Genomic DNA, 20,853 nt, shown 5'->3' with positions numbered 1-20,853 from the left:
TAACAGGTGGGGCCACAGGACTGGGGCCCTTAGACAGAGCCAGTTCCTCAGGGCTGGATCCTCCTTAATAACCAGTCTACCAACAACCAACGCAGTGTATGTTCCTCGGGCACCTTGCACTTACTTCTACAGGCCGAGCCCTGATAGGCTCATTATACAGGGGGCTCAAGGGGACTTGTAGTTGACCATCACAAGATAATTGTGGTTTTCAGAGTCTGTTTACCCCCTGTAAGTTTTCCATTTGGGATATAGCCATACCAGGCAGCCTACAGCTGGGATAAGAGGAAACCTTCTGCACTCAAGCTGTGGCACGACTTCAACTCCCAGCATGCTGACTACCAGAGCATGTAGGGGGAGCTGTAGCTTCTCAACAGCTGGAGCCCTGAAGGTTGCCTGTCCCTGCCCTACAAAACATAAGAGGGAAGAGTAACAGGAGTAAAATTTGCTCCAAGCTTAATAACCATTGCAACCAATCAGATTTAAGCAAATTCTATATGCTCATTGGCTGCAATGAGTTGAGTTGCAAGAGCTGATAGACTGATATGGGGCAAGGGGCAAACTGCAGAGCGCCATGTTTTTTTGCCCCTATCAAACGGAACTCTGCTCCATTACATGCACCCGTGAGAGCAAACTGACTAGTTAGTAGTCAGTATTATAAACCAGCTTCAACCACTTTCCCCTACTCTGTGGTGCGTCCCGGAGCCTTCTGAAAACATTCCAACATTGATCTTATGCACTATGCACAGGTGCGCCCCCTACTGTGACACAGGCGGGAGTGCAAAACGCAAAATCTCTACCTTCGTTTACAATTAGTTGCAAAAAAAAAGTAACTGTTCTGGGGCAACACAGTTTCAGAGCTCCGCCCTTTCCAAAATGCTCATGGACTATCTATGATGTGTATCCAGAAGAGTCGAATTTGTCCCTGATTTGTTAGTTTCCATTCATTAGTGGTCGATATATCGCTTTTGCACTTTGGCAGAAAGATACAGGTTTACTTATTTAGGGGGAAAAAATCCAATTCCCTGAATATTTCTTTGATTATAAAGATCCCCAGTGACTTATTCATGGTAGACTGTCACTTCAATATTCCACACATCTATTTTGTTGCCGTTATCTGTACTTTTTCTGTATTGTATGCATTATTAATAGATTAGTGGCACCAGTCATCAGCGTGTGGTGCCCAACTGGCACGTGTGTGTTACCTACTGCCAAAGCGTAAAAACATCGATTTTTATTTGTGAATAGCTCAAAAGACGTGTCATAGGGATTGGAGCTGCCTTCCTATTGAATACACAACATACAGTCACCTGATTACCCAAATCTGAAATCCATTTCTGCTGGAAAGGAAAGACAGGCGGGAGGGATGCACATATGGGGCCCCGTGGCTTTTGCTTCCTGCCTCCGTGGCGCTAACACACACACACACTATCACACACACACACACACACAGCTATGCACATGCAACTCATTATGGGCTATGCACACACTGGACACATTCACTATTTGCACGTTTTTTCCCCCCAACTGTTTTGTGACTTCTTGTTTTGTATATTTGGGGAATGTGACTTGTTTTCTATACAGGAGATGCATCGGTGCTCGAAATTTGCACGTAGGCACTGCGTTTATGCAATGTTTGTGTCTTTTTTGTAACTTTATTACTTCTAGGTTATGGTTTGAATGCACTGGCCGGGGGTAGGTGGGAGTTGGGACGATCACCAGCAAAGATAAGATACTCTTGGTCTTTATACACCATCCAGTCTTTAATGTTACCCCTATAATGAAAGAGAAGGCAGGTTTGTCAGACAGATATTGTGATTTTCTGTAGTGTCCCAAGATATACAGAAGCATGATGTGCTGCAGGGGTCTCTAGATAAACTGTAGGTCTATGCAATGCTCTGGAGAGGTGTGTGTTGCATGGGTCTCGAGTTATATGGAGAGGAGTGTGATCTGCTGCAAGGTTCTTTAGTTATACAGAGAAGTGATATGCTGCAGGGGTCCCTAGTTATATGGAGAGGAGTGTGATCTGCTGCAGGGGTCCCTAGTTATATGGAAAGCAGTGTGATCTTCTGCAGGGTTCTTTAGTTATACAGAGAAGTGCATGCTATGCTGCAGGGGTCCCTAGTTATATGGAAAGCAGTGTGATCTGCTGCAAGGTTCTCCAGTTATACAGAGAAGTGTGTGATATGCTGCAGGGGTCCCTAGTTATATGGAAAGCAGTGTGATCTGCTGCAGGGTTCTTTAGTTATACAGAGAAGTGTGCGATATGCTGCAGGGTTCTCTAGTTATATGGAAAACAGTGTGTTCTGCTGCAGGGTTCTACAGAGAAGTGTGTGATATGGTGCAGGGCTCTAGTTATATGGAAAGTAGTATGATCTGCTGCAGGGTTCTTTAGTTATACAGAGAAGTGTGTGATATGCTGCAGGAGTCTAGTTATATGGAAAGCAGTGTGATCTGCTGCAGAGTTCTCCAGTTATACAGAGAAGTGTGTGATATGCTGCAGGGCTCTGTAGTTATATGGAGAGGAGCTGTGTGTTACAAGGGTCTCTAGTTACACAGAGAGGTGTGGTGTGCTGCAGGGGTCTCTGTATGGAAAGAAGGGTGATGTGCTGCTGTGTCTCTGGATGTAAGGAGAGAAGTGTGATGTGCTGCAGAGGTCACTAGCTATACAGAGAATGCAATGATGTACAGTGCTGAGATTTGCTACTTGTGTCTCGAGACAGAGAGGGGTGTTATAGTCTATATGTATCTCAAGGACTACAAATAGGGTAAAATAAACAATAAGGACCACGTTTGTTGGCCAGTTGGTCAATCCTGAGCATACCAAAGCCTGGGTTTTAGGCAGTGACATTCGTGTCCTTTCCATTGTCCAGATGATTGGTTTGCAGGTGAAGGCTAGAGAGCTGATTAGATCTTTATGGTCTCAATCTCAGGGAGCGCCTGTAATGTTTCTATCCTGGTTTAGGGATTTGTATCACCAAAGAGGGATTCAGTGATAGTCTCAAGGTGTCTGAGTCCAACACAATCTCCCCCTCTGTGTTTGTTTTGGTCAACACTTGGAGCCAAGCACCAGTATTTGTCACTGTTTGACTTTGGTACATTTTGAGAACTTTTGAGGACCCGACCAGCATGAACTAACATATTTAGATGGTAGCCATTCTTTAGTGGGTTATGTTGAAGTCCCCCACAAAGGGACAAGAATGTTTTGGAACAATCTGACTAGTTGGTGGGGTTTGGTGAAAGGATGGTGTATAAATTCTCCTGTTCTGGTCTTCACGGGTCAGGTGGGTGTCCAAGTGGGCAGTTTACAATGGATTGTCCATATGCAGGAAGATATTCCATGGTGGTGAGTGAAGGCCAGGGCAGATCATGGTGGAAGGAATGGTCTGGCAGATCATCCATGAGGGAGCCTTGTGTATGTCAAGATGAAGTTATGAGTCAATGTTGAAGCATGATGTGTCCCTCTAAAGAGAAAGCCCTTAACAATGGCTGCCTCCAGGTTACAGTAGTAAGGCTGGTGGTGGGAAAGGTTGCAACGCTGGAGGGGAAGTGTCTGTGCTTTTTCTGTTTGTGCAATGTAAGGGGTGGGATGTGAGGGAGGCTGCTCACCCTGTAATTGCATGTTACAGCCTCCTCTTGACTACTGCACTCAATAAAGGCAAATCCACCTCAGCTGTGTCTCTGTGTAATGCATTTACTACATGCCAGGAGAAGAGAGTAGGCAAGCAGCAGCAGATCAACAACCAATAGGATAGTAATGACACTTCAAGGGGAAATAAAATGGGCTTGCCATTAACTGCAGATTTAATGCAGTTGCCCTGGCCCTCTATCCCTGTTCTTCCGAAGTGAGGAAAGTGGGCAGAGTGTCCCCCCCCATGGGTGCAGGGTACAACGTATGTCACTATCCTGCATTCTAAAGCTGGGACATACACAAACAGGAAGAACCGGGCTTTTGGAAACATTGCCAAATGAGCTTGTTGTTTGCATTTTGTCCACCCACACACTTAAATAAATTGGACTGGTCCCATTTGGACCTCTGGCCAAAGATCAGATTACATCTCAGGCCTATGGAGACCTGTCAGGAGAGGACAACATCAACATACCCATGAAGTTAGATATGTGCCCGATATTCTGCCAGATATTGACTGTAAGAAAGGTCTCGTACAAGGACCAATTTGCTGCACGCTTAGAGTGGAGGGGTCAAGTTGGGAGCTTTTATGGGCCTGTGTATGGCCACCTTAAAAAGAGACATAGGAAAAGTGAAAATCCCTCCAATTCTGTCGGCTAAAAATGATCATTATATTTAAAAATGACCCCTTTATTGGAGCTCCCGGTCGGTGTTCAAATGAGGAGTGGGCGTGTCCTAACAGTCCCTGCCAGAAGCACAGTAGGAGGGGGACAGCCAATCACAGCCCTGCAGTCACACAAGCACAGACAGGCTTCAGTTCCCTATCAGGTCCTGCTAGCTGCTGATTGGTTCCTGTCCTACAGTGCAGTGAGCTGAGTGCACAGCCTGGGAATTCAGGGAGCAGCAAGTGGAAGAGAAGGGAGGGATTATTAGGGTTTTTGCAGAAATTTACAATAAAGTAACCAGAAACACTACTTTTTTAAGCACAAACGAGTATAATGCACGGATACGTTCTTATTTTTTTTCCACAAAACGTCTACTTTAAGGATTGTGCACTAAGTTCTGGACATGGGGGTATGGGTGCATGATGATCTGGCTTTTGTTCTAGGGAAGCTCTGCCACATAGGAATAAATAATAGAAGCCAACTTAAAGCTCCTTTGATATGGGGGGATCCTGAGAATTGTAGTAGAACGATGACTATAGGGAGCCCGAGCTTGGACAATCCTGCTTTAAATAAACACATATAGATGGCGCCATGAGGAACACATGATTAACCTGCAGAATGAAGAAGCTGTTGCTCGTGTGTTTGAGTAATGAAAGTGACCTTTACACCACCAACGTGCTCAAACTCCCTTATCTGGTTCCTGAAGCACTGCCATTAAAAACTGGATCAAATTATAGAAGGTCAAACCACCCTTTCTCCTGATGTTGTGCCTAATTGTGATATTTAAATAGCAAGCGCTGCACAGGGCTGACTCCGGGGCGCGGGATGAGCCAAAGTCATGAATTTAATGGCACCGGCGGTTGCTAAAGTCACTGGACTCTGAGTGATAATGAGAGCAGGAAAGCGGCCGATCAATGCTTTGTGATAAAGGCTGATGTGTCCCCTAAATAGACCAAATGTCCAGGATCCGCTCTGATCATTTCCCTGGCTACTGCCCAATGGTAATATAGTGAGCGCCACTGTTATAATAATAATAAAGCAGCTCTTCCCATATCTTGTGTATGTGTCTCGCTGCTGGGAACAGCGATATTGCTGCCAGTCAATTAGAAATCAGCTATTAGGGACGACTTTAAATGTCACAGCGGTGTATTTGGATATGATTACGGATACTGCCTCTCCAAAGATGCGTGTCAACAGCAAAGCCTGCTACAATGAGAATTTCCCATGGGCGCAGCACATATTGCCTGGAATATTAAGGCTTGTGCAGATCGGGAGGTCAGTATAGATGTGGGGGAACAACTTGCTAGAGACAGGTGCTAATGAACATTCTCTGGAGCTACATTTATTGGAGGCCTTGATGAGGTTCACCAGCACAATTAATAGAGCACAGACAAATAAACATTCTGAAAGGGACACTTGAGATTAGTATTCCTCTCCCCATGCAGGTATAGGGCAAAACCCTTTACAGGTATTCCTATTGGACATCACTATGTATAACTATATATTCATCTAATATTGTGGTCTATGATGATTTAATATTTTTATGGCAGGAAACACCTTGACAGACATCATTGGTCATGAGCAACATTCCTCTCTCTGAGGCATCTGACCCTGACTTGTGAGACATGCGGAGATTTGTAGCTGAGCAACAGTTGCAGTAGCCTCGATTAACTGGAGCAAGCATGGAGCCGCGGGGTCAAATCCTCAACCTACAGGCTGGTTAGGGTCTAAATAATTTCTCATCTTGGGCTGCAACCTCAATGGCAACAGCTGCAAAATCCACTATATCTCAGCTGTCTGCTATAGGAGTCCAGTGCCTGCTTGTAGGCAGCGGAAACTGAAAGGTTAAAACTTAATAGAGTATAAAAAGAGAGTACAGTAAGGCTATTAATAATAAATGTATCAACCCAAGTAATTTCATTTATAGCACAGTCAAATCTGTCTCAGTGCATGAGCTCCATCTAGTGGTCAGTAAGAGATGGAGCAGTTTAGAAGTGAGATCGAGTTCCTCAAGAACATGCTCATAGCCAATGATGTGCCTTGTATCAGCATGGACGAGTTTAATAAAAAGTATTTACACCTTAAAGATAAAGAATACTGGAAATGGTCAACAGACTGTAGGTTAAGAAAGAAATAAAGTTCACCATCTGGATGTGTTTACTCAGGAATGTCTATAACTAGATCATCCTCCTCGTCCCCATCGGGACCCTCATCTCCACTTCCTTCTCCTCCGTCGCTGAACATCTGTTGGGGTACGGTGCTGAGAATGGTTGGGGGTGGGGTGTGCTTGCTAGAGGAGGACAGAGGCGGGAGACTGGATGAACGAGGGCTGAAAGGAAGGACCCCACCGCAGCTGGGAGACGAGCTGAGAGGTATCTGCTGGAGTTGGAAGGAAAGGAAGAGTCCATAGAAAAAAGAAGGGGGGCAGACAAATACAAAATATTATTAAAGGAGACATTTAGCGTAAAAAAAATACTGTAAGCATTTACCAGTGCATAATACTCATTTAGATATAGACGAATTGTGCTTAAAAAAGTCGTGTTTCAGGCTGATTTATTGAATATTTCTGTAAAAATGAATCCCTCCCACCCTTTCTATTTTATATGTGTCACTGTTTTTCTAATATTGAAGTGTAAAGTGTAATTTTTCACCTTCTAAAGCAGCTCTGGGGAGGGGGGTCGCCGACCCTGTAAACTAAATGAATACATTTGTCCCTGCTGAACAGAATTCCTGAGTTTCATTAAAGGCAGCTGTTGGAATTGATACAATAGTTGCTAATATTCCCCACAAATCCTGCTGAGAAATGTATCAACTAAATGAGACAGGGACATTCAACTTTAGATTTTGGAAAAACAGTAAAAAAATAAATAATGGCAAGTAATTGAAAAAAGTCTTTATTTCTGGGGAACAATCTGAAAACAGTTGAACTGAAAAAAGTGTTTGGAAGGTGAACAACCCCTTTAAACTCTTTTAGGTATAGAAAGAATGTATTTTAAAAAGTAGTGTTTCTGGTTACTTTATTGTAAATTTCTGCAAAAACCCTAATAATCCCTCCCTTCTCTTCCACTTGCTGCTCCCTGAATTCCCAGGCTGTGCACTCAGCTCACTGCACTGTAGGACAGGAACCAATCAGCAGCTAGCAGGACCTGATAGGGAACTGAAGCCTGTCTGTGCTTGTGTGACTGCAGGGCTGTGATTGGCTGTCCCTCTCCTGTTAGGACACACCCACCCCTCATTTAAAACACAGACAGGGACCAGAGAACATCTATAGGGAGCTCCAATAATTTTTAAAGATAATATTAATGTTTAGCACCATTTAAAAGCAACACCATATATAACTCATAATTGCCTACAAAATTAGGGTTTTTTAATTTATCCTATAAGTCTCCTTTAAAACCCAAACATCCTTCTGTGTTATGCCCACTCACACTCAGTCATACACACTCACACTCAAGCGCAGGTACCTTGGGCTTCTTAGGTTTTACCCCACGATTCTTCACATCTCTCTTGGCACGTTCAGGTTTGGGGGGCGTGGAGTTGGGGAGAGGAGCCAGATATTCCGAGGGAAACGGGGTGTAAGGGGGTGAGCTCATCTGATGATGTGGGAAAAGGTGAAGGGGAGAAAATAAATCATGAGGTGGAATGAGACGGGGGAGAGGTGTAGGGGGTGATAGAGAATAGCGGATGGTTTAGAGGGCTACTCACCGCGCTTAGGTATGGGCCCCCCGCTGTGTGCAGAGACAGGCCAGATGAGGTTGGGGAGGCAGAGCCAGTAGGAGGACTTCGCTTCCTGGCAAATGAAAACGACACAAAGTGATGTTACAACTCTGCCAGCAGGGGGGCTCAGCACTACTACAGGAAGCACATTCATATAGACTTTATCTCTCAGCCAATAGCACGCAAGCCTTGCATCCATTATACCTGGAAGTCTTATTATTAATTATTAACATGTATTTATATAGCGCCAACATATTTCGTAGCACTGTAAAGTAAATGTGTTTATACAACTAAATCACATGAATTACATACTTAGAACATATGGCGTTACGTACATCAAAATCAATACCGGTACAAAAGGTGCAGAAAGAGCTTACAATCTAAAGGGAAGGAAATAATACACAAGGTGTGGGAGTGGGCAAGATCAGTGGGTGAGAGATGTGGTACTGTATGTGGTATTACATTTGGTAGTTAAGCAGAGTGAGGGTAGGCTTTTCTAAATAAGTGCGTTTTAAGAGATTTCTTGAAAGCAGAAAGGTTGGGAGAAAGTGAGAGTTCCAGAGGAGGGGTGCAGCACTTGCTAAGTCTTGAACGCGAGCATGTGAGGAGGTAATGAGAGTTGAGGAACAGGTCAGTAGAGGAGCATAGTAAGCGGTTTGGTGAGTATAAGGGGATTTATACGATATTAGGGATGCACCGAATCCACTTTTTTGGATTCGGCCGAACCCCCGAATCCTTCACGAAGGATTCGGCCGAATACCGAACCGAACCATAATTTGCATATGCAAATTAGGGGTAGGAAGGGGAAAACATTTTTTACTTCCTTGTTTTCTGACAAAAAGTCACACAATTTCCCTCCCTGCCCCTAATTTGCATATGCAAATTAGGATTCGGATCGGCCGGGCAGAAGGATTCGGCCGAATCCGAAACCTGCTGAAAAAGGCCGAATCCTGGCCGAATCCCGAACCGAATCCTGGATTCGGTGCATCCCTATACGATATACAATAAATACTTTTCTAGTAGTGCAAACGTGTGGGTTATGTCCAGGTTCACCTCTGGAGGTAGGACAGAAGAATTGGTCTCTTGGCCCCTCCCTCAGGATATATAGGCTGGCTCCACCTCTATTCCTCTGTTCTGTTCTAAAGCTTGGTGAGGTGATTTAGGAGACAGCAAGATATGAAGGAAGGTCAACAGACAATAGTAGGAATATGTAGAGATAGCGAGACAGAGAGTCCTTGCCCCCATACTAAAATCAGCCTGGGTGGGACTTACTGCCCGGACAGTTCGGGCCTACTAGAAAAGTAAATCCCCTTTTCTATAGTCGGCCCTCCTGCCAGTGCAGACTTATGGGACGTTCCAAAGCTGTCCCTTTATGAAAATCAAATAAAACATTTTCAAAGCTGTCCCTTAATAATTTGCGTGGGTATTGTCTGATTTTAACCCACAATTAAACCTAAACTTAATATTATTTGAAGGCTTGTTAAGGGATCACATTCAAAATTTTGTCCTAATGAATGGCATTATGAGCAACAATCAGCATGGCTTTATGAAGGATAGGTCATGTCAGACAAATTTGATTGCATTTTATGATGTGGTAAGTAAGATTCTGGACAGTGGGGGGGCAGTAGATGTGATCTATTTGGGTTTTGCCAAAGCGTTTGATACTGTGCCCCACAAACGACTGCTTTCTAAACTAAGGTCTGTTGGGCTTAATGAAGTCGTTTGCACGTGGATAGGGAACTGGCTACAGGATCGGGTACAGAGGGTGGTTGTTAATGGGACATTCTCTACTTGGAGTAAGGTTCTTAGTGGGGTCCCTCAGGGCTCAGTATTGGGTCCACTTTTATTTAACTTGTTCATTAATGACTTAGGGGAGGGTGTTGTAAGTAATGTATCAGTGTTTGCAGATGACACAAAACTATCAGCCCAATTAATTCCATCCAGGATGTGGCACTTGCAACAGGATCTTGACTAACTGGCAATCTGGGCAGCTAAGTGGCAAATGAGATTCAATGTTGATAAATGTAAAGTCCTGCACCTGGGATGTAACAATATCCACTTATACCCTTAATGGGACTGCACTAGGCAAATCCATAATGGAGACGGACCTTGGAGTCCTTGTAGATAATAAACTTGTCTGTAGCAAGTAATGCCAGTCAGCAGCATCAAGGGCAAATAAGGTCTCGAGCTGTATTAAATGGGGCAGAGAGTCACGGGAGGAGGGGGTCCCACTGTATAGAGCACTGGTAAGGCCCCATCTAGAATATGCCGTACAGTTTTGGTCTCCATCACTCAAACAGGACATTATTGTATTAGAGAGGGTACAGAGAAGGGCAACTAAGCTGGTAAAGGGAAAATCTTAGCTATGAGGAAAGACTGGCCAAATTGGGGATGTTCACGCTGGAGAAGAGGTGCTTAAGGGGTGATATGATAACTATGTATAAATATATAAGGGGATCATATAATAATCTCTCTAATACTTTATTTACCAGTAGGTCTTTCCAGCTGACACGAGGTCACCCATTCCGATTAGAAGAAAAGAGGTTCCGCCTAAATATTCGGAAGGGGTTTTTTACAGTGAGAGCTGTGAAGATGTGGAATTCTCTCCCTGAATCAGTTGTACAGGCTGATACATTAGATAGCTTTAAGAAGGGGTTGGATGGCTTTTTAGCAAGTAAGGGAATACAGGGTTATGGGAAATAGCTCATAGTCCAAGTTGATCCAGGGACTAGTCCGATTGCCATTTTGGAGTCAGGAAGGAATTTTTCCCCCTCTAAGGCAAATTGGAGAGGCTTCAGATGGGTTTTTTGCCTTCCTCTGGATCAACTGGCAGATAGGTAGTTAATAAAAAAAAAAAAAAAAAAAAAAAGGTTGAACTCGATGGACATGTCTTTTTTCAACCTTACTTACTATGTTACGTCTCTCTGCAACCACCGCTTGCAAAACTTTACGGCCAAACACGGCCGGTGTAGAAGCAAAAACATTTAACTGGTAAAACTTAATAAAGGTATTGGGTGAAGCCCATGTGGCTGCTCCGCAAATTTGTTCTGGCGTAGCCAAATTTTGGAGAGCCCAAGAGGTGCTCTGTGCCCCTGTAAAGTGAGCTACCACTCTGAATGGTTTCTGTTTGTGGCTGAGAATGTAGGCTTGGTTGATAGTCTCTACTAGCAATAGTGGCTTGGACACCGGCCTTTGTGTTTAGAGGAATATGAGACCATAAGTGAATCCGATCGGCGTAGTTTAGCCGTTCATTTTTTGTAAATCTTAATTGCCCTCACAACGTCCAACTTGTGTAATTCTCTTTCTTTCTTGTCATTATTCAGATTGGGGCAGAAAGATGGAAGAACAATGTCCTGATTGATATGAAAAGCTGACACTACTTTCGGAAGGGAACCAGGAACTGTCCTAAGGCTACTTATGTTATGGATAACAAGCCAAGGTTCGGCATGGGACAATGCCGCTATCTTAGACACTCTTTTGGCCGAAGTGATTGCAATAGGAAAGGTCACAGGTATGAAGAGGTTCAAATGGTTCCTTTTGTAAGGCTGATAACACTAATGTCAGACACCAAGAAGGTGTAGAGTTCCTAAAGGGAGGCCTGACTCTTAAAAGGAATACTTTCATGGGAAAAAATTTTTTTTTTCAAAATGAATCAGTTAATAGTGCTGCTCCAGCAGAATTCTGCACTGAAATCCATTTCTCAAAAACAGATTTTGCAAGAATTGCTGAATATCTGGTTGTTCTGCCCATTTAAACTGGAATAGTACAGATAAGGCAGATATTTGTGATAGGTGCCAATCCCCTTCATAAAGCCCAAAGCAAGAAAGTCCGTGACAATCTGTAATGTGCTATTTTCCCATGACTGTTGTCTATGGGAGAACCAGTCAATGAAGGTTTTCCCAGACTTTATAGTAGTCTTTTGCTGTAGACTGTTTTTGTGCTTGCAGAAGAATATCTATTGCCATTGGGGAGCACCCCCGCTTGGACCACAACTGGATCTCAAGTGCCAGACCGTTAAACGCATCACGGAAAGGTTGGGGTGCCGCGCTGGTCCCTGCATCAGGAGGTCGGACCGCATGGGCAGTCTCCATAGTCTGGAAATGGACATGCTGATCAGATCTGAGTACCACAGTCTGTTTGCCCAATCTGGGGCAATTAGTATAGTGGTTGTCCTTTCCTGTTTGATCTTGCCAATGATTTTGTGTAGGATCGGTAGTGGAGGAAAGGCATAGACCCTGCGAAAGTTCCAAGGTATCACCAGAGCGTCTGTGAACGCTGCTCCTGGATCTTTGGTTCTGGAGCAGTAACATGGAACATAGACATTCTAGAACCAGACACAATTTCAATGTCTGGTATCCCCCACTTGCTGGTTATTTGGGAGAATATCCCGTGATGCAAACTCCATTCCCCCTGGTCGAGTGTTTGTCTGCTACCCTAGGAGGTTTATCCCAGACTTTACGTTGTTCTTCTGGAACAGGGTAAGTATCATAAAAGCGTTTTGACAGTAAGTCGTCGGTCTGGTTGTGACCATTCCGTATCAATAGTTTTAGTGATTGAGCTGAAAATAGGAAATGCATGTGTTTTCTTTTGGTGAATACAGAGAACCTTATCTGCTTTTGAGACAGCCATGTTTCATCTTTTATTTCCAACTAGACATTAAGCCCGTTAAATTAACGGGCGCTAGAACATATGTAGTCAAACATTCGCCAGAGATGGTCCGTGGGGCACATGCGCAGTAGCGCAATCCCACGGACACAGAGACACTTCAACTTTATTATATAGGATGTCTTCATCATCTCCCTCAGGAGTTTTCTGGAGATGTCTGGTTTGGCAAAGGTGGGTTGTTCAGAGTCTGAAACATCAGGTGTAGAGTCAAGCGTCTTGCGCTTAGTGGCCTTTTGCTGGGAAGTGGAAGGCTGGAGGGCAGTTTCACCCATTCTAAAAATTCCCCTATTTGCAGTGGGATCTGTGATGGTGCGTTGCCTGTTATGGGTGTATGAGGCAAGGAGTCCTCATTACTCTGTAACTCCAATATGGGTGAATTGGTTTCAGTGGTAAGCTGTTGAGGGGACAGGATTGGTGGCTCAGCGGGCATGCAGTCAGAACAATATGTGGCTTCTGACTTTCTAAGTGTGGGTTTACACTTTTTGCATTTTATCTCTTTGACAGGCCTTTTAGCTGGCTTCTTAGCCGATTTAACAGCTTGAATGTCTTCTCTGAATTCCCTTAATGGATCTGATCTCTCCATGGTATAGTAAATTGAATTAGTTACCAGATACTGGGTTTTTCACTACACTGAAGTGTGTTATAGTTCCTTGTATAGTGCTCCTGAGGAGATGAAAGCAGGCTTAATCACGCTGATGGACTTGTGCCACCGGTCTGAGAGAGATATCGCAGTGAGCATACATTCTGTCAGGATCTAAAATGGCGGTGATGAGGTCATTGCATTGTACGTGTTTAAGCGCGGATGTATGCACAAGAACAAGGCACGCACCAAGAGCCGCGGCGCCCAGATCCAAATGTACAACCAACGTAAGGAAGCAGTTAGTGAACCAGTCACTTCTGCTTGCCTCACTGACCACCGCAACTTTGGTTAGCCAATCAGTATAACATATAGACACGTTTCTTAGCCAAGCGACAGCCAGGTTGGTGTAACTGCACAGGAAGTGGAGTTAGGTGGGCCAACCTCTGCATATTTGGCAGGCCATAGATAAGGGGTAGATCGGTAGCTTAGCATACCTAGCCCAACAACCTACTGTACCAGGCAGGGCCGGCCTTAGGCCTATTGGACCAATTGGGCCCCGCACCTATCGGGGCCCCGCACCACAGGACAGCACAGATAATATTTCCCTCAGCACATGATGCTGCCTGGCCTGCCCCCAACTTCAGCCCATCCCCAAATCCATAGGTCCAGCCCACCCCCAACCCTGATAAGCCAGCCTATCCCCCAACTCCATAGGTCTAACCTGCCCCCAACTCTCATAGGCCCAGCTTTCCTCCAACCTTGATAGGCCCTGCCTGCCCCCAATCCAACCAAGCCTGCTCCCAAGCTGAATCGGCCCAGCCTGACCCAAACTAATTGGCCCAGTCCACTCTCCTATTTCCTCCCTCTCTCTCTTACCCTGTGTGCCCCTATTATGTGCCCCTATTTCATCCCTCTCACTCTCTTACCTTGTCTGCCCCTTTCCTTTCTATTTTGTGCCTGTATGTCCTCATTTTCCTAAATACTTGGTGTGTCAGTAGCCAGCAACACTTTGTCTAGGGGCCCCGCCAACATGGTCCCAATTGGGCCCCACATTTGATAGGATCAGCCCTGGTACCAGGGTACTGGATTGTTCAGAGCCAGTCCACTTGCTGCAATTGCCAGCAAGGAGGGAGAGGCATACCCGTTGGGAGACAGCTCTGCATGCCTCCATGGTAACTGGCGTCATGGTTCCACTTGCTGCAAAATGCCAGCAAGTAGGGAATGGCCATAATGCTGGTGGAAGTATCCATGGAATGTGTAATCAATGTTCCACTTGCTGAAACATGCCAGCAAGGAGGGAACAGATATCATGTTGGGAGACAGCACTGCATGCCTTCATAGCTTGTAGAACGCTGTAAGGAAAAATAAAAACAATAACAGAAGAGAGATTTCTATCCTTCACCTCCAAGGCAGGACAAAAGAACTGGGGAAGAGAGGTGGAGCCAGCCTATATATCCTGAGGGAGGGGCCAAGAGACCAATTCTTCTGTCCTGCCTCCAGAGGTGAACCTGGACATAACCCATACGTCTGTACTGACAGGAGGGCCGACTAGAGAAATAGAGATGAGATCAGAGATGTAGGGTGGGGCAGAGTTATGAAGTGCTTTGAATGTCAGGGTCATTAATTTGAATTTTATTCTGAAAGGTAGCGGAAGCCAGTGTAGGGATCGGCACCCAAGCTGGAGACTTATCAACCTGACCCTGTGCCTGGTCCCTCACTCACCTCTTGGTAGGGGGGGTGCTTGCTCCGCGGCCCCCTTCAATATCACTGTTCTCTGAAGAGGCGGTCACATCGGAGTCTGAAATACACAGAGACAAGAGAAGAAACAAATATTAATCACCTGATTCATGTATGACTGTATGTGCTTTCAGATAAGGTCACGGGGAGTTGTAGTGCAACACCATCTGCAGGTCACGTCAGAGATAAACATGTATAACACGTCTATATCCCTTTAACCACTCCCTTCCCCCTTTATCCGTTACTCCTTTTGTACCTGATGAGTCCTCGTCCACATTCTCATACTGCAGGATTCTGTCCAATAGGAAACTGCCAGACACACAGAGAAAACAGTCAGGGGGGAGGAGATAGAATATGGAGAAGATCAAGAAGATATAAATTATAACAGTTATCTAACAGAGATGCTACAGGGTCACTGCCTCAGCTCTTTACTGAGGACACTGGACGTTGAAGGGGTTGTTCACCTTTAAATTAACTGTTAGTATGATGAGAGGGATATTATGAGACAATTTGAAATTGGTTTTCATTGTTTATTATTTGTGGTTTTTGACTTATTTAGCTTTTTATTCAGCAGCTCTGCAGTTTCAGTCACCTGGTTGCTAGGGTCCAAATTCTCCCAGCAACCATACACTTATTTGAATAAGAGACTGGAATATGAATAGGAGAGGCCTGAATTGAAAGATGAGTAATAAAAAGTAGCATTAACAATACATTTGTAGCCTTAAATATCATTTATTTAGATGGGGTCAGTAACCCCTATTTGATAGCTGGAAAAAGTTAGAAGATATGGACATATTAACCGTTGCCTTAAAGGTGAACACCCTTTAAAAGGAAAGGTAAGGGTTAGGGGGGTAACTGTACCTCTTGTCTCGGGAGACTTTCAGTAGTTTCCTCTGGGCTCTCCTCAGCTCCTCCTGAAAACATTCCTGCTCCTGCAAGAGACACAAAGTAGGTCTGAGAGGTGACCCCGTGTTGCAGCTCTGCTCTGGGTGGGAAGGGGTCGTGCCTGGGCAAAGATAGTAGAAGAGGCAACTGGCACTTACATAAACGAGGAACTTGAGTTTACGCTTGAGGTTCTTATATTTTCGCTTATAGTCCACCTCATCATCGTCCTGTCCATTCATCGTGGCATGGGAAACAGCGGCTGGGACACGGGGGCGATTGTATTTACTGACCCGCAAATAATATTCACTAACTCTGTAAGGTTTACCTGAAAATCAATTATAAATGGTATTATGTACAGGATGAGCATCATGTGATGGGTGTATCACTTTAATCTCACACACACACTGGCACAGATATTGTCTTACACAGTGTCCCCATGGTACAAGCCTGGCAGCCTGTAGTTATTCACCCAGCATACAGCACCCTGGCACCCGCATAATACTGCCAACAGCTGCATAATATTGCACTGATACCCGCATAATATTGCACGGATACCCACATAATACTGCCCTGCCATCTGCATAATACTGTCCTCGTGTCCATATTTATTTACACAGCATGCTTCAACTCTGGTACAAACAGGGGGCACTGTGCAACCCTGGCACATACAGGGGGGGGGAGGGAGAGAGAGAGAGAGAGAGAGAACAGGGCACAGACAGTGTATGAGAGAGAACAGGGCGCAGACAGCGTATGAGAGAGAGAGAACAGGACACAGACAGTGTATGAGAGAGAGAACAGGACACAGACAGTGTATGAGAGAGAGAGAACAGGGCCCAGACAGTGTATGAGAGAGAGAGAGAACAGGACACAGACAGTGTATGAGAGAGAGAGAGAACAGGGCACAGACAGTGTATGAGAGAGAGAACAGGACACAGACAGTGTATGAGAGAGAGAACAGGACACAGACAGTGTATGAGAGAGAGAACAGGACACAGACAGTGTATGAGAGAGAGAACAGGACACAGACAGTGTATGAGAGAGAGAACAGGGCCCAGACAGTGTATGAGAGAGAGAACAGGGCCCAGACAGTGTATGAGAGAGAGAACAGGACACAGACAGTGTATGAGAGAGAGAACAGGGCACAGACAGTGTATGAGAGAGAACAGGGCACAGACAGTGTATGAGAGAGAGAGAACAGGACACAGACAGTGTATGAGAGAGAGAACAGGGCCCAGACAGTGTATGAGAGAGAGAACAGGGCACAGACAGTGTATGAGAGAGAGAGAGAACAGGACACAGACAGTGTATGAGAGAGAGAGAGAGAACAGGACACAGACAGCGTATGAGAGAGAGAACAGGGCACAGACAGTGTATGAGAGAGAACAGGGCACAGACAGTGTATGAGAGAGAGAACAGGACACAGACAGTGTATGAGAGAGAGAGAACAGGGCACAGACAGTGTATGAGAGAGAGAACAGGGCGCAGACAGTGTATGAGAGAGAGAACAGGACACAGACAGTGTATGAGAGAGAGAGAACAGGGCACAGACAGTGTATGAGAGAGAGAACAGGGCACAGACAGTGTATGAGAGAGAGAACAGGACACAGACAGCGTATGAGAGAGAGAGAACAGGGCACAGACAGTGTATGAGAGAGAGAACAGGGCGCAGACAGTGTATGAGAGAGAGAGAACAGGACGCAGACAGTGTATGAGAGAGAGAGAGAACAGGACACAGACAGCGTATGAGAGAGAGAACAGGACACAGACAGTGTATGAGAGAGAGAACAGGGCCCAGACAGTGTATGAGAGAGAGAACAGGGCACAGACAGTGTATGAGAGAGAGAACAGGACACAGACAGTGTATGAGAGAGAGAACAGGACACAGACAGTGTATGAGAGAGAGAGAACAGGGCACAGACAGTGTATGAGAGAGAGAACAGGGCGCAGACAGTGTATGAGAGAGAGAGAGAGAACAGGACACAGACAGCGTATGAGAGAGAGAGAGAGAACAGGACACAGACAGCGTATGAGAGAGAGAACAGGACACAGACAGTGTATGAGAGAGAGAGAACAGGGCACAGACAGTGTATGAGAGAGAGAACAGGGCGCAGACAGTGTATGAGAGAGAGAGAACAGGACACAGACAGTGTATGAGAGAGAGAACAGGACACAGACAGTGTATGAGAGAGAGAGAGAACAGGACACAGACAGCGTATGAGAGAGAGAACAGGGCACAGACAGTGTATGAGAGAGAACAGGGCACAGACAGTGTATGAGAGAGAACAGGGCACAGACAGTGTATGAGAGAGAGAGAACAGGACACAGACAGTGTATGAGAGAGAGAGAACAGGACACAGACAGCGTATGAGAGAGAGAACAGGACACAGACAGTGTATGAGAGAGAGAGAACAGGGCACAGACAGTGTATGAGAGAGAGAGAGAACAGGACACAGACAGTGTATGAGAGAGAGAACAGGACACAGACAGTGTATGAGAGAGAGAGAACAGGACGCAGACAGTGTATGAGAGAGAGAACAGGACACAGACAGTGTATGAGAGAGAGAGAACAGGGCACAGACAGTGTATGAGAGAGAGAACAGGGCGCAGACAGTGTATGAGAGAGAGAACAGGACACAGACAGTGTATGAGAGAGAGAGAACAGGACACAGACAGTGTATGAGAGAGAGAACAGGACACAGACAGTGTATGAGAGAGAGAGAACAGGACACAGACAGTGTATGAGAGAGAGAGAACAGGACACAGACAGTGTATGAGAGAGAGAGAACAGGGCACAGACAGTGTATGAGAGAGAGAACAGGGCGCAGACAGTGTATGAGAGAGAGAACAGGACACAGACAGTGTATGAGAGAGAGAGAACAGGGCACAGACAGTGTATGAGAGAGAGAACAGGGCGCAGACAGTGTATGAGAGAGAGAACAGGGCACAGACAGTGTATGAGAGAGAGAGAACAGGACACAGACAGTGTATGAGAGAGAGAGAACAGGACGCAGACAGTGTATGAGAGAGAGAACAGGACACAGACAGTGTATGAGAGAGAGAGAACAGGACACAGACAGTGTATGAGAGAGAGAGAACAGGACGCAGACAGTGTATGAGAGAGAGAACAGGACACAGACAGTGTATGAGAGAGAGAGAACAGGGCACAGACAGTGTATGAGAGAGAGAACAGGGCACAGACAGTGTATGAGAGAGAGAACAGGGCACAGACAGTGTATGAGAGAGAGAACAGGACACAGACAGTGTATGAGAGAGAGAACAGGGCGCAGACAGTGTATGAGAGAGAGAACAGGGCACAGACAGCGTATGAGAGAGAGAACAGGACACAGACAGCGTATGAGAGAGAGAGAACAGGGCACAGACAGCGTATGAGAGAGAGAACAGGACACAGACAGTGTATGAGAGAGAGAGAACAGGGCACAGACAGTGTATGAGAGAGAGAGAACAGGGCACAGACAGTGTATGAGAGAGAGAGAACAGGACACAGACAGTGTATGAGAGAGAGAGAACAGGGCGCAGACAGTGTATGAGAGAGAGAACAGGGCACAGACAGTGTATGAGAGAGAGAACAGGGCGCAGACAGTGTATGAGAGAGAGAACAGGGCACAGACAGCGTATGAGAGAGAGAGAACAGGACACAGACAGCGTATGAGAGAGAGAGAGAACAGGACACAGACAGTGTATGAGAGAGAGAGAACAGGACACAGACAGCGTATGAGAGAGAGAGAGAACAGGACACAGACAGTGTATGAGAGAGAGAACAGGGCACAGACAGTGTATGAGAGAGAGAACAGGGCGCAGACAGTGTATGAGAGAGAGAACAGGGCACAGACAGCGTATGAGAGAGAGAGAACAGGACACAGACAGCGTATGAGAGAGAGAGAGAACAGGACACAGACAGTGTATGAGAGAGAGAGAACAGGACACAGACAGCGTATGAGAGAGAGAGAGAACAGGACACAGACAGTGTATGAGAGAGAGAACAGGGCACAGACAGTGTATGAGAGAGAGAACAGGGCACAGACAGTGTATGAGAGAGAGAACAGGACACAGACAGTGTATGAGAGAGAGAACAGGGCACAGACAGTGTATGAGAGAGAGAACAGGGCACAGACAGTGTATGAGAGAGAGAACAGGGCGCAGACAGTGTATGAGAGAGAGAACAGGGCACAGACAGTGTATGAGAGAGAGAGAACAGGGCACAGACAGCGTATGAGAGAGAGAGAACAGGGCACAGACAGTGTATGAGAGAGAGAACAGGGCGCAGACAGTGTATGAGAGAGAGAACAGGGCACAGACAGTGTATGAGAGAGAGAGAACAGGACACAGACAGTGTATGAGAGAGAGAACAGGGCACAGACAGTGTATGAGAGAGAGAACAGGACACAGACAGTGTATGAGAGAGAGAACAGGGCACAGACAGTGTATGAGAGAGAGAACAGGGCCCAGACAGTGTATGAGAGAGAGAACAGGACACAGACAGTGTATGAGAGAGAGAGAACAGGACACAGACAGTGTATGAGAGAGAGAACAGGGCACAGACAGTGTATGAGAGAGAGAACAGGGCACAGACAGTGTATGAGAGAGAGAACAGGGCACAGACAGCGTATGAGAGAGAGAACAGGGCGCAGACAGCGTATGAGAGAGAGAACAGGGCACAGACAGTGTATGAGAGAGAGAGAGAGAGAGAGAGAGAGAGAGAGAGAGAGAGAGAGAGAGAGAGAGAGAGAGAGAACAGGGCACAGACAGCGTAACAGGAAGACGCTACCGTCGCGTCACATACTTACACAAAATATCAGTTCCCCTCCTGAGAGAAACTCTCCAGCCAAAAAGACCCAACAACCAAGGAGCCAGCCGTCACTTCCGGTGATAGGACCCGCCTCTCGGCATGTTCCCCAGACTCGATTCGGGAAAGCGATGGGCGGGGCTCAAGAGTATATGAAAAATGGAAGCCGAGATCT

At 45.8% G+C, this 20,853-nt stretch overlaps 1 protein-coding gene across 7 annotated transcripts; it reads right to left on the bottom strand.

Annotated features, from left to right (window-relative positions):
• Nucleotides 1-6,326: 6,326 nt before the first annotated feature.
• On the bottom strand, nt 6,327-20,815 carry ino80e.L (INO80 complex subunit E L homeolog). 7 transcript variants are annotated; one of them, XM_018240096.2, is made up of 8 exons: nt 20,680-20,815; nt 16,033-16,199; nt 15,851-15,921; nt 15,246-15,298; nt 14,975-15,050; nt 7,996-8,080; nt 7,755-7,883; nt 6,327-6,669 (listed from the first exon to the last, which is right to left on the bottom strand). In XM_018240096.2, exons 2-8 carry the CDS (start codon nt 16,111-16,113, stop codon nt 6,448-6,450), a joined length of 717 nt encoding a protein of 238 aa, XP_018095585.1. In that variant the 5' UTR covers nt 16,114-16,199; nt 20,680-20,815; the 3' UTR covers nt 6,327-6,447. The 7 variants fall into 7 exon arrangements, with proteins under 7 accessions (XP_018095585.1, XP_018095587.1, XP_018095586.1 ...); XM_018240098.2 differs by having other exon boundaries at nt 6,327-6,666; XM_018240097.2 differs by having other exon boundaries at nt 16,033-16,164; nt 20,680-20,805.
• Nucleotides 20,816-20,853: the final 38 nt, after the last annotated feature.

Source organism: Xenopus laevis, chromosome 9_10L (assembly GCF_017654675.1).
Source record: "Xenopus laevis strain J_2021 chromosome 9_10L, Xenopus_laevis_v10.1, whole genome shotgun sequence".
Taxonomy (NCBI): Eukaryota; Metazoa; Chordata; class Amphibia; order Anura; family Pipidae; genus Xenopus; species Xenopus laevis.
This window is presented reverse-complemented; position numbering and strand designations above follow the sequence as displayed.

Bases quoted from the DNA above. Each gene is read 5' to 3' on its own strand.
- ino80e.L (XM_018240096.2), bottom strand. From the start codon at position 16,113: ATGAATGGACAGGACGATGATGAGGTGGACTATAAGCGAAAATATAAG. The intron at 15,299-15,850 runs GTACAGTTACCC...TGTGTCTGGCAG, and splicing joins AAAGTCTCCCGAGACAAGAG to TTTCCTATTGGACAGAATCC. The intron at 6,670-7,754 runs GTACCTGCGCTT...TTCCAACTCCAG, and splicing joins TAAAACCTAAGAAGCCCAAG to CAGATACCTCTCAGCTCGTC.